Source organism: Neopelma chrysocephalum, unplaced genomic scaffold (assembly GCF_003984885.1).
Source record: "Neopelma chrysocephalum unplaced genomic scaffold, ASM398488v2 Primary Assembly neopelma1_60, whole genome shotgun sequence".
NCBI lineage: Eukaryota > Metazoa > Chordata > Aves > Passeriformes > Pipridae > Neopelma > Neopelma chrysocephalum.
In genome coordinates this window covers 15147481-15161220 of record NW_020897715.1, presented here as the reverse complement: position 1 = coordinate 15161220, position 13740 = coordinate 15147481, and the positions used below count along the sequence as shown (strand labels likewise).

General features: G+C 47.4%; 1 protein-coding gene across 1 annotated transcript in view; it reads left to right on the top strand.

Annotated features, from left to right (window-relative positions):
- FSTL1 (follistatin like 1) overlaps positions 1–13740 on the top strand; it is a 53213-nt gene that overhangs the window by 33906 nt on the left and 5567 nt on the right. The window contains exons 3-8 of the mRNA XM_027681245.1: positions 3775–3879; positions 5112–5241; positions 6430–6462; positions 8133–8263; positions 11740–11858; positions 12625–12737. Coding sequence (XP_027537046.1) covers positions 3775–3879; positions 5112–5241; positions 6430–6462; positions 8133–8263; positions 11740–11858; positions 12625–12737 — 631 coding nt within the window. The remainder of the gene's footprint in view (positions 1–3774; positions 3880–5111; positions 5242–6429; positions 6463–8132; positions 8264–11739; positions 11859–12624; positions 12738–13740) is intronic.

Below are 13740 nucleotides of genomic sequence, written 5' to 3'. Positions count from 1 at the left end.
GAACTGCCTTGTCAAGGCTTGTGGTGTAAATGCCACTGTGCAGCAATTAATAACGACTCTCTGCCCTTTCCCTTCCGCCTGCCCGAGCGCACTGTGTACTGGAACGAGTGACACTTCCCAAGCCCATGGTGACACAAAAGGCAGTGGCAGCTGTCAGGGAGGAAGTAGTATAAAAACTGTGATTCCAGCCCCCAAATCCTGACATTAATTAATTTAAGGGCAACAACATTGAAACATTGTGGAGTCTTTTTTTGTGTGTGTGACGTTTCATTTAAAACTTTACAGTTCATATTTTCAAGCTTTTACATGGCAGGGGCAAACATGAGCTATTTAATATTAAAGTGCAGCTGCCGTCCTCACTTACATGAGTCCTTGCAGATGGAGCTTGATAAAAAGCAAACATGACAAGGTCCAAGGTAAGACCAAAATATCTACCACAAGAAAGTGCTTTGGCTGGTAGCTTCTGGGACGTCACCAGAGAATTGGGAGTTTATAAAGCCTCATTCACAGACCCCCACTGTATTTGTCCATTCACCCACCACCATCTCTGTTACACTCCCAGTTCCACACAGGAGACTCCAGTGTTTGCCGGGAAGGCAGCCAGGAGCTGCTAGAGAGCGCTCCCACCCTGTGGTGGTGTGCCATAAACCACCTCAGAGCTATGTGGCTGTACCAAGCAGGAGCAGTGGTAACTCCTAACTTCATCTGTGTGCACGCTGGTGGAGGGAAGGATTTTCTGGCTCTGGCAGAGGTAAAGGCAGGATTTGTAGCAGCAGCTGCTGGTGCCTGGCAGAGGAGTGCCACAGTGGGTCAGGTTGCAGGTGCAGGGTCAGGTAGTTATCTGGTAGGAGATGTGATGTTTGGTGAAGGAAGGAGGTGAGGGTCTAAAGGATTTTGGAAGGGAGGCAGAGGCCTATAAGGGGTTATGGTTGGTAGGTTGTAGGTGGATAAAGTATAGGTTGTGGGGTGAGTATTGCAATGAAGGGAGGCACAGAGAACTGAGGGAACTAGGGTGGAAGCTGAGAGTGGTTTTCCCTAAAGGTGGAGCCAGCACACAGCCCAGTAGCTGCTGTCACAGTTAGAGATGCCAGGAGGGAGGATGAGCAAGCTGGGTCTGAGAAACCCTGTGGCAGAGTGAGAGGGCAGGCAGGCAGAGCAGCTTGATTCCTTTCTTTGTCTGGCAGAACCCTGAGGTGGAGAAAGCCATGCTGGAATGTGGCAACCAGCTCCAACCCACTGCTAGCCTAGGATAGCTTAAAGCAACAAGAAGAATCAACCAGCAAATTATATTGCTTTGATTAATAAGAAAAACCAGAGTAATGTGGCCTCCTAGCCTGGCAGGTGGCTGGTTGTATTCAGAAAGTGTTCTGGTGGTGTCACCCTGCCAGCATCCCTGGCCCACATCCCAGTGGAAGAGCTGTGGGATGTCTCCTGGGCTCTGGCACTTCTGGGGAGGGAGTTGTGGCCAAGACAGCCACATCACAGGCCAGGTTTCCAAGTGAGCTGGCATGGGGAGAGGAGTCTTGAGCTAGATCACTGTGGATGATCGTTGAGGCCGGCTGCAATTGTAGCAGTGCTCTAAGTCTCAGCCCAGGAGTCAAGAGCCAGATTTGGCATCGGTGGCATGTACTGGAGGTACAGCAGCAGCTGGCAGTCCTGCCAGTCCATGGGTAGGGAGAGGCAGAGTACTGCCATCTATTGCCAAGCACCTGGATTACAGGATGGCAGTTTAAAGCTGAGTTTAGCTGTTTTTTTCTGGTCTTTGGCTTGGTGAAGGGATTGACACGTGATTCAAACCCCTTTAAATGGATTAGCACTTAGGTGGCTACAGTGCATTTTAAGTGTCTGAGTGCCCTAAGTCAGACTACAGCCTGGTAAAATTTGTTTTTATTTTGTGCATTTTGCAAAATGAGTTATTCTTCCTTCCCTGTCCTGAATTGCATGAGGTTACTTTGTGCAGTGAAGCACTAGTGTTGCCTCGTCCCACTCCAGAAGTGCCCAGATCACTTACCCCAGCCCTCCACCACAAGGTGACTAGGAAGAGGTGGATGCAGGAGAAGGGATAATGCATCTTTTGTAGCTCAGAAACAATATGTAAAAGGAGATGAAAAGGCAGAGGGAGGATAACAGAGGCTGTTCATGGGGAGAACAGGCCTGGGACACGGTGTACATTTCTCAGCTAAGACTGGTGTGTCCAAATACTGTATTTTAGAGGATGAGCAGCAAAGTAGGGATGCTTGCAGAGAGTAGGAAAGGTGTTTGTCACTATGTGAACCTGGAGGGAATCCTGCAGTGCTTCAGAAAGACCTTCTTGGGCTTGATGAACTGTGCAGTAGACTGGCAGACAAACTATTCTCAAGACCAGGGCAAGGTCATTCAAAAAATGATCAAGCTGTCGCTGTGAGCTGTTCAGTAAAGACAGCAACTCACAGTGAAATTGTGGTTTAAAAGTAAAATAACAACAAAGAAAAAGAAAATTGGGATACAGAAGAAACAGGAGAAAAAATGTGCTCAGAATTTATCATTTTATCTATCAATAATGCCTCTTCCTCAAACACATTCTGCTCCTTTTTTCATTACCTCCTTTCAAAAGTAGATGATGGAGGTACGAAGGAACCACAAATGAGCAGAGGTTAAGAATAATATTCAGATGAGAAGATGAAAAAACCTTTGTGTATTATAGGGGAGAAACACAGCAGATGTGATTGACCTGCCCCACTGATTATCTTATATTCCTCAGTCTTCTTTCTGTGATACAAAACTATGACAGAAGCCAGTTGGCTAGCCTGAGCCAGATACTCAGTGTACCAGTGGAAAATGTTAGATGAAATGATAGTTGCAAAGGAAATTAATGACAAAGCAGGGAATTAAAACAGGGTCTCCAAAGTCTGAACCCGTGGAACCATCTTCTCTTTTAAAAGTCTATACAAAAAAAGACAGTAAACTGATAAAAGTAAATGGTGGTTTTATTGAAAACACGATTAACCTGTGGAAATCTTCCATGTCACTAGTTTAGGAATGAAGTGGGACTCAAAAAAAAAAAAAAAAGGATTTGACAGTTAAAGGGAAAAACAAGAATAGTCGTGATGACTTTGGCTAGGAGAAAACTGTGAAGCGTATAAATTGTGCCGCAGGGCATAAGTCAACTGCAGGCTGTCAGGGACCAGGAAGAAATTTTTGCTATGGGTAGGTTACTGTATAATTATCTTATCTATGACAGTGTTTCGTCCTTTGAAGTGTTTAATCTTGACCAGTGGAAGCAAGATAATGGGTCCTGTGGTTTTGTTAAGTTTTTTTATGACAGGGGCATTATCTCTAGTGCCTGATGGCAATTTCTTCCACTTGTTTGGTATCGCACCTTTCTCTAGGGATATGTTCACCTACTTCTTGAATGTTTCAAGCAAAGACATTTCTGCTCCCTACCCTCTGCAAAAAAAAAATTTAAAGACAGCAGTCCTTGACATGAGCAAATTATTCTTGATGTTCTCTTTAGATTTCCTCTTGCTCATGTTTGCTCCAGTTCTCCCAGGTGATTTTCCAGGAATGACCTCAAGGAAGCCCTCTGTTCCTGGGACTGTAGCCCTCATTCTTGTGTCTACTCCTGCTTAATTCTGAGCTGTTCCCCTATTGCAGTCATGTCTCTCTTGTTCTATCTCCCACTTCTTACCACCTTGGTGCTCCTTGGTCCTGATAATCTGTTAAATTTTTTTAAAACTTTGTTGCTGCTCTTCCAGGTAACAATGTATTTTGTGTCTCTTACTTTGTATCTTGCAGGAAGAGCCAAGGAGCAAATCCAAGATCTGTGCCAATGTTTTCTGTGGAGCTGGTCGGGAGTGTGCAGTGACTGAGAAGGGAGAGCCAACCTGCCTCTGCATTGAGGTATGGGGGCAGGTTCTGCATCTGGGACAGGTGTCACCATCACCCCCTAGCTGGGTTTCTGTTGCTGGAAGGATCCCATGATGGAATAAGGCTGTGGCTGTTCTGGAGCAGATGCAAATTCACAGTGGCTCTTCAAAACAACAGAATTGTTTCCGGTGTCGTGTAAGAGCCCTGTGATATTGTCTGGGGCTCGCAGCTGTGCTGCTTGAAGGACTGCCTAGGGTCTTTACACACACAGGAAACTTGGCTGGAGGTCTTTTGTTGGGAAAGCCCAATAGGGTATAGATATATAGCTGGCTTAAAAGGGCACTCTAGGGAGTGGTCTGCGAGCTCCAAGACAGCCTACCCTCACAGGCATCTTGTTTGAGGAGGTTAAAAGCACCCTACTAAAAATCAGCTTTTGTAAAATGCAAATAATTGTGGTAGAGTGCTGTGAGGATGAATAGCTTCATCCCGAAGGGAGCCAGAGATGATTAGAAGAGTCTTTCACAGATGCAGAGACACAGTGTCTCCCTACACCACTCTGTCCCATGCCTTCAAACCATTTCTGCCTCGCTTCTGGAAATGGGCATGTGACATTTTGTTCCCACTCCCCTCAGAGCCTGCAGGTCTGACATGGCCAGCCAGAGCACTGGAGAGTGAAACGTTCTATTGGCAGGAAGAGAGTGTTACTCTGGGTAAGCTTGACCAGACCAAAAGGAACAGAAGAAAGAAGCCCACAGCCTGAATGGTGGCACTGATGAACTCACTCTCTGCTGTAGCTGTGCTGTTTGTTCGTGGCTGATGGTTTATTCTGCACTCGGTTGCAGAAAGATGGAGCAGAGTCTATAAAAAGATGCAGTAGATCCAAGCAAGGAGAGGTTCACAGACCAGACTCACAGAAACACATCTGGGCAGGCATGTGCATGGCACACGGAGCAGCAGTTGTGGGATTATGCTCAGTATTTATGCTGAGCACTGATTTCTCTGCAGGGGTCTGCTTTAAGAAAGACTCCTGTTGTGCTGGTGCTGATTGAAACTGTGATAAAGTGAAACCTTTGAACTCATACCCACAGACTTGCCTGTGCAGGTTTTTCTGGGGTGATTATGGGTGCATTCAGCCTGTTCCAAACACAGGCCTAAAGGGGCTGTGCCGAGGGCTTCTGTTGAGTTGGGCTGATGGTGGGACCTGCCTCCCTGTAGCTGTCCCAAGGAGGCAGGTAAAATGCTTGTCTCCTCTGGCTCTCTCACAGCAATGCAAACCTCACAAGAGGCCTGTGTGCGGCAGCAATGGCAAGACATACCTGAACCACTGTGAGCTGCACCGTGATGCCTGTCTCACTGGCTCCAAGATCCAGGTGGATTATGATGGCCACTGCAAAGGTAACCCTGGCGATGAGGACTGGCTACACTTGAAGGGAGGAAGAGTTGGAAGGGAAGCATGATAACAAGGAAGGGCAGAGGCCTCACCAGCCGAGACCTTGTCCCACAGTTGCTGACTGGGGTAGCAGGGCAAGCCTGTGAACAATAGCCAGGTTCAACCAAGAGTCCAGATCACCAGGCAAGTTAGTAGTGATGAAGTAGGCCCGAAATCAAGTCATGAAATTAGGTCTGGGGATGGTAACCAGAATCAGGCACAGGCCAGTAATTGCCAGACAAGTCTGTAGTGATGCAGTTTATAGCAGGGCTGAGATCAAGGTGGGAAGACACCAGATCAGGGCCTAGATCAAGAGGCTCTATGACAGGTACAAGAGTGCTTGCAACAAACCTGGACGCAGGCATAATAATAATAACAAAATAATAATCCCAGGCAAGGCCTAGGGGCTGAGACGTCAGACGAAATGGAGTCCCTGGGCTCATGGGTAGAGAGTGTGGATGGAGGTCCGGGTTGAGGCTGGCAGGGCCATTAGGGCCCTCATAAGTGCACTCAAAACCCTGATACCATGGCTGTGGTGGGATCCTGGAGCTATTGTCTCCCTGGGTGGGGTGGGCAGCACTCAGGAGAACAGGGCAACTTCTTGCTCCTGCCTGCCTCTCTCTGAGCTTGTGGATTCAGACAGGTAAGAGTCTCACTTTAACTGCTGACAAAAGGTCATACTCTCAGGATAAACCCCCAAAGCCCATACTATCATCCATGCTCATGAGGGATCTCTAGAACTTTAGGAGCAGGATTTTGCCTCATCAGTGGGGCTGTTTAACTCACACCCACATGAGCTGCAGAGTTTTCTTGTATTCAGACAGATTTTCATATGTTTAAATATGTGCCCTCACTCTCTTGCCCTGTCACTGGATACCATGGGTGAAAGTCTGGTGCACTCTTCCTCATTTTCTTCCATCAGATTTATAAACATTGATGAGATTTCCCCTGAGCCTTTTCTTCTTCAGCCTAAACTGTCCTCAGGCTCCCCTCAAGGTCTAGGGGATTCCAGTCCCTTAACAATATATATAGCCCTCATAATTCCAAAGATTCCTAAGTTCCTCTGCTTTTCCCAAGTGGCACCCAGGGTGGGAAGAGGTTCATATTGCTTCACACTGCATGAGAAATGTCCTCTTCTGTCTTTCCATTAACAGAGAAGAAGTCTGAGAATCCAGCTGCAAGCCCAGGTAAGAAGCTGTCTCCTTTCTGGCTGAGGCCTCTGTATCCATTTGTATGCACTGGGAGATGGGCAGGAAGGTGTGCTGGGGAGGGGTTGCACAGCTCTGTGTAAAAGTCACTCCTCTGCACTGGCTGTAGCAGAGTCTGAGTAGATAAATCATCTGAAATATGATTTCCCCACTCTTTACTCCTGGGTAACCTTTCAGAGCTCATACATCTTCTGGGCTTTTCACTGTGCTGGGATGTCTCAGGGACTCAGCATGGACAAGGTCCAATGAAACCCAGTTTGTCCCTGGGGACACAAACTGTGGTTATCACCCTGGCTGAGGGAGGGAGCATTCTTTTTACCTAGTTCATCGGGGATCTAAGACACAGTAACTGTGGAGCTATTGGCCCCAACTCCAAGAGCACTCTTTTAAAAGGAGACTTTGCTTTAGGAGTGGTGAACTGATGGGTGCAGAGGCAGCACTAGCCAATCAATGGGGCATTGTCAGGGGAGTCAGGAGGTACAGCTGAACTGCCTCTTACCGTCAGCCAACAAGATGATCTTAAAGGTCTCTTCTAACCCAAATGGTTCTATGTCACCTAAATGATTTATCACCTAAATGACAAGTCTCTGGTTCCCTGTGCTTGGTTTCTCCCCTTATATATTACCATGTGTACTTAGGACTACAGATTTTAGGGCCATAACTTGTACCTTTATCAGGGGATCCTTTTCCCATTCGTGGTCTCTAAATGCTGGAGCTGTATAATCATAAACTTCTTAGGACAGATGAGAGCAAACCCTCATGCAAACTTAAGAGGAAAGATCATGTCAGAGCATGGCCACCGTTTAAAGCAGTTTTTAAAAAGTTCAATACTAAACATGCAGAATTATTTTTTTCCTATCTGTCCATCTGGTTGTGATTGTAGTCACTGGATTCAGAAGATCCTAGTGTGTGTAAGTGACATGAATGCACACTGATTCCTGTATTGGCTTCACTGACCTCTGGGCAGGGATGACAACTCACAGCCAGGCTTTCCATTTTGCTTCTAAATGCATGGTTTGGTACTAGCACACAAAGTGATAGCCACACAGAGAAACCTGTGACACTGGCAAACACTGAGAGAACAAGTCTAACTTGACTCCCTCTCATTTCCAGTCAGAGTGGACAAATTAGGACTTTGAAGAAACAAAATCTCCTGAGATAACAGGCCCTAAAATTCAAGTCTTGGCAACAGCATGATAGAAAGGCTTGCTCAAGGTAGTCTTCACCCTTGCAGAGGATAGAGGTTTTGGTATTTGAGGATTGACAGCTGAATGCCAGTTCTGCATAGTTCGGGAAGACTGGGGACACTGTCAGTCACCTTCCTCCCTCAGTCTGGGACTCTTCACACCAAGATGAGTCAGCGCCGGGTTCTTCCACAAGCCGCAGGGAGAGGAAGAAAAAAAGAGCTTTGGCAGGAGTGTTGTTTTCCAGCCTTGCCACATGGTGTCACCCGCAGCCTGTCCACCAGTCAGCACATGACCCCTCTGCTTGCATCTGGCAGTGGTGTATCTCCAAGGACAGAGGGGCTGCAGTCTGCCGTCAGGGCGAGCTGGCTGGCTTTTGTTTCCAGTCTTCTCTCTGTGATCTCCCTGCCGACTTTGTTTCTCTCACCCTTGTTTTTGTTTCTGCCGCACTGTCTTCCATTACAGTTGTCTGCTACCAGTCGGACAGGGACGAGCTTCGTCGCCGCGTCATCCAGTGGCTGGAAGCTGAGATTATCCCAGATGGATGGTTCTCCAAGGGCAGTAACTACAGCGAAGTCCTGGACAAGTATTTCAAGGCAAGTAGAGCAGCAGCTGCCTCAGAGCCCAGAGAACATTTCTTGCCTTGTTGATGCAAAACAGCTGCTGTGCCCCTAACCAAGAGGCTCCAGTGTGTGATGTGCCTGTCAAACTGGGAGTCAGGGTGGTCTGATATGTCCTACAGCCTGATGTGTTACAGGCTGTCTGCAGCAGCTGCTGACAGAGCCACTGACATGGCTCGTGACAACCAGACCTGGAGCATCCCTGGATCCTGGTGTCTGGCCTGCCCTGGGGAAAAGGAGAAGGGCAGACCAGGTGTGCCTGTGGCAGAGGAGAGAACTTAACCTCTGGGGACAAAAGATAGACAGAGGAAAAAAGTGATGGGTGAAAGTGATGGAAATGTAGGAAACTGGGGCAGTGGCTGCTGTTCCTTTGTTCCAGACAGTCCCAAGGCCATGTTGAGATGGGTATAGGGGATGTTGTGGGGCTTCAAGGGGTATATCCCAGTTGTGGCTGAGCTGGCAGTTCCCTAGTGCTCTGCAGAGTGAGGGGAGACACCTCGAGTCTTGGGCACTGCAATAATCCTGTTCTTCTTTCCTCCTGTCAGTCTGTCCCTCAGCCCATGCCCACACCCTTCTGTAACCAGCAGATCCCCTGCTCCTGCCACATGCACTGCTGTGTCCCTCCCCCTCACAGCTGGCTCCTGATAAAGACTTCAAAGCATTCAGGATGGAGCTGGAGAAGCAGGTGGGGAAAAGGGAAGAGTGTTTAAATCATAAGCTGTTGACAGCGAGAGATTAATGGTGCCTGACAGGACTTAGCGCTGCAAGCAAATTTGCCATGGCAATGGCACCCCCTGGTGAGACAGAAGAGCTGGTCCCCTCCCTCCAGAGAGCATCTTCACATTTGCAGACATTAATGCTGCCCTGTCTGTGCAAACCCGCCTGTGGCCCACTGCCTCAGGCACTCCTGCCGGCAGCGGCCAGCACCCAAAAGCTGCGGTGCCCTGCCAAACGCAGCTGCTTGGTTCCCCCTCAGCCACTTCTGTAGAGTCTCCCCGGGTCATGGGTTTTGCTGAAATGCATGAGCAAGCCACAGGCTTGCTCCACTGTCTCCACACAAGTCAGTCACACCCACTGTCCCCATGCCTGTCAGTGTGCTGGTGAAATCCCATGGCCACAGCTCAGAGGCGGGCAGCCTCATGTTCTCTTTACAGTCCCACTTTTTCTGGAGCACTGATCCCAGCTACTGGATGAAAGTTTCCATGACAAAGCAATACCTTTACTTGGACCAAGGGGGAAATTTCTGTGGCCGAGGCCAACAGTATGAGGTTCAGTAAGGTGAAGTGCCAGGTCCTGCACTTGGGTCACAACAACCCCGTGCAGTGCTACAGGCTGGGGGCAGAGTGGCTGGAAAGCTGTCTGGTGGAAAAGGACCTAGGGTTGCTGGCCAGCAGTGGCTGAACGTGAGCCCGCAGTGTGCCCAGGTGGCCAAGAAGGCCAATGGCATCCTGGCCTGTATCAGCAGTAGTGTGGCCAGCAGGACTAGTGCAGGGATTGTCCCCATGTACTCAGCACTGGTGAGGCCACACCTCAAGTCCTGTGTCCAGTTGTGGGCCCCTCACCACAAGAAGGACATTGAGGGGCTGGAGCAAATCCAGAGGAGGGCAACAAATCTGGTGAAGGGTCTGGAGAGTAAGTCCTATGAGGAGCAGCTGACAAAGCTGGGGTTGTTTAGCCTGGAGAAAAGGAGGTGCAGGGGGGAACTTCATCTCTCTCTACAACTATCTGAAAGGAGGTTGTAGCCAGGTGGGGGTTGGTCTCTTCCCCCAGTCAGCTAGTGACACGACAAAGGGAAATGGCCTCAAGTTGTGCCTGAGGAGATTCATGTTGGACATGAGGAAAAATTCCTTCACTGGAAGGGTTGTCAGGCATTAGAACGGGCTGCCCAGGGAAGTGATGGAGTCACCATCCCTGGAAGTGTCCAAGAAACTACTGGACGTGCCACTTAGTGCTATGGTTTAGATGACCAGGTGGTATTCGATCAAAGCTTTGGCTTGATGATCTTGGAGGTCTTTTCCAACCTTAATGATTCTATGATTCTCTTTGGGGTGGTAATCCATCTTATCAACAGCCCTTAAAGCTTTGAAATATTTTTAAGTCAGAATTCAGGGTTTGGAACAACTTGGGACAAATCCAGGTAAAGCAAACTAGATGGCTTCAAACACACACAAATTTGTGTCATCAATGAGTGTCCACTGTCACTGGAGGAATTTTGTTGTGCCAAGCTGCAGGGCTCTGCAGATGGCCTGATTCCTCCCCTGCATGCATTAAACACTGGAGGCACGGGTGACATGAAGCTTTTCCCTTTTCTCCTTGATGGGTAGGTTTGTAGATGTGGCATTAAGCTATATCTCTCCTGAAAGCCTGACTTGTGAGGATCACTGGGATGTGCATTGTTCATCAGGCAGACCATGACTTGAAGGACATTATTTCAAGAGGAGCAACACCAGTAGTGGGAAGCTGCTCTATTTTGGAGGGTTAACACCTTAATGAAAGGCAAGAAAACTCACTTAACTGTCTGGGTCATTAAGAGAACTGCATCTGCTTTCACAAGAAATAGCAGGACAAGAGGCTTCAAAGTCTAGTAGAAGTTGAGGAGTTATGCAGGATACAGAGTAATTTCCCTAGCCCTACATGTTTCTCCTAAACTACATAAAGATAACAACAGGCAGTGTCTCTTTCAACATTCCTGGAAGCACTGTGCAAGGAGCCATGGTGACCTGCCCCAAGTCACACAGCAAAAATTAGGTGGCAGCAGTCTGTGCAGGATTAATTTTCCCCTTGCAGCAATGCAGCTGTCTCTGATGGGGCACAGCAGTTCCTGCTGAGTGCCCAACACTGTGGTGTCACATCTCCAAACAGGAAGGCAAAATGCAATTACTTCTTTGGGACTACAGCCAGGATTTTGGGGCTAAAATTGCTGCTCTTCAGTGCCAGGAGTCCTGTCAGGACCTTAAGAAGTTGGTGATGAGGCGTCGTGCTATTGCATTAAATTGTTTCTTCTCTGGTATCAGCAGAAAATTGCTTCCTGTGATTTTTCCCTTTTGTCACTGTCAGAGTCCAGGCACAGCCTTGGATTCACACATATTGGAAAGCTGACACCTCCTTGAATGCAACTGGTCTGCTTTTAAGGCAGGAGGTATGTAAGATGGCTAAGAGCTGACTGGAACAAAGAGAAGAAATAGGGTTAGAGCCATAAATCAAGCAGCAGGAGGTGAATGAGAGGCAGTGTAGCTTATCTGTGAGAAGAAGGCTAGGATCATATCTCCCCCATTCTGATGCTAGTATGGCTATGTTGCTGCTTTTCTATGAGTCTCTTTGTGCTAAACAGGGATGATGCAACCTGTCTCACTAAAGCTTCAATATGCTAAGTACTTTTGGAAGAGGGGAAAACAGAGGGGTATCTTGAACTGATAAATCAGACTCTCATATCTTCCCATCTTCCCTGATAGAGCTTTGATGATGGTGATTCTCGTTTGGACTCCACTGAATTCCTGAAGTTTGTGGAGCAGAATGAGACTGCTGTCAACATCACCACCTACATGGACCAGGAGACCAACAAGTTGCTCAGGTGGGTGGTGGATAGGATGCCAGAAGAAGGGACAGGAGGCAGATGTGGTAGAATAGGGCATGAAAATCCACTCATGATAAATATTAGTTAAGGCTTGCACTAACAAAGGTAACTGTCTATGAAGTGGCTTCTCACTTATTTAGGTGTGAACACTGCAAGAAGTGCAGTCCCACCCCTACTTTTCACATTAGGCATGTATTCCAACCCTCTTCTGTGTTAAAACAAGTACGTGTGCAGCCAAAAGGTGAGTTGGGTGACAGAAAATTTATCTTCTTTTTTTTTATTTCCTAATAAATTAGCTTTCCAGTGGACTTCACTCACCTTTTGCCTAATAGTTAGATCTAGTAGAAGGAAGAGATGGTGGGAAAACACCATTTATACACAGCCTGTAGCTTGAGAGGTTTCCCTTTTTCTTTGCGTGCGCCACTGTGTGTGAGACAATGAGGAGAAAAGGCTGCTTGTGGTTATGCTGTGCTTGCATCTCTAGTCGTGTGACAGCATGTAGATGTTAACAGATGTAGATATCCTGTTCCTGCTGTTCTGAATATCCCCCCACTGTCCAGCCCGTTGCCAGACAGAGAGTATTTTGTGACTGTTTTTCTTTTCTATGTACCCAATGAGGTTTCCTTAGAGAAGCCACTTCTGCCAGACATCTCGAAGCCTTCCTAGTTATTACTGGGTTTACTCATCCGTACTCTGAAGACAGTAGAGCAAGGACCAGCCTAGTAGAGCTCTGTGTAGAACATGCCTCTGTGTTTCTTTTCAGGGGACTCTGCGTAGATGCCCTCATCGAGCTGTCAGATGAAAATGCTGACTGGAAGCTCAGCTTCAATGAATTTCTCAAGTGCCTCAGCCCATCGTTCAATCCACCAGAGAAAAGTAGGAACACCTCAGTTATACTGGGGAACAAAAGGGGTTCTAGGAAGCGAAGGAAGAAAAGAGACCAGCTTTGAGTCAGACATGGGATGCTGTAACTCCACTCCCAGAGATAATTTTCATATATGCCTGCCTCATCCAACAGCACCCCTTGTCCCTGCATTGTCCAAGTACTGCTTTTTCCGTCCCAGAGCCCTCGCAGCTCTCATGATGAGAAAGGTTTGGATTTTAGAAGCGAGGACATAGGTCGAATGGGCATGGTATGCTTTTAAGGTTAAGGCATGTATTTAACAGTGCAGAGATGAATCATGTGAGGAGTTCACGCCTGGATAACTTAGGAAAGTCAGATCAGACCAAAGTCCTGCTATGCTCTGCCTTTCACAGAGAGAGCCTCTCTGAGCATCTCAAAGTTCACTATCCTTCCAAATCCCACTTAGTGCTACAGTTATGTGAAAGCAGCTTAGTGTTCTGCTGACCAGGCATGTCTAGGCAGTCATCTCATTGTCTCCTCAGGGGGTGCTGGTCCAGAGGTGCCAGATTTACATCCCACTGCAGTGGCATTGAGGAGCAGACAGAGGCCATGCTTTCTATGGAATATTAAGTTGAACCCTCTCCTGCCTGTTTCAGTGAGAAACTAGGGATGCTGCACCTCCCCCAGGAAACATCATCAGCACATTATCACTTAACACCATACAGGCCCTTGAGTGCTTTGGGGGCCTTGACTTAAACATATAATAGAACTGTAAGAAGAAATGTGAGCTGAAATGAGAAATCTTGATGTTTTTTCCCCTTCCTTTTTCAAGACAACAGAAAATAATAGAAATCAGAAGTGCCAACCTCAGCCTGGAACAGGAATTGTTTCAGAATAACCCAAACTTTCATTTCTTTTCTTTGTATAATAGATTAGGAAATTCAAACAAATTCAATATTGACGTTTCATTTGGAATTGAGAAATTGAAATGTGTTCTTTTGAGTAAGCAAAATGAAGTTTTTGACTTTCCCAAAT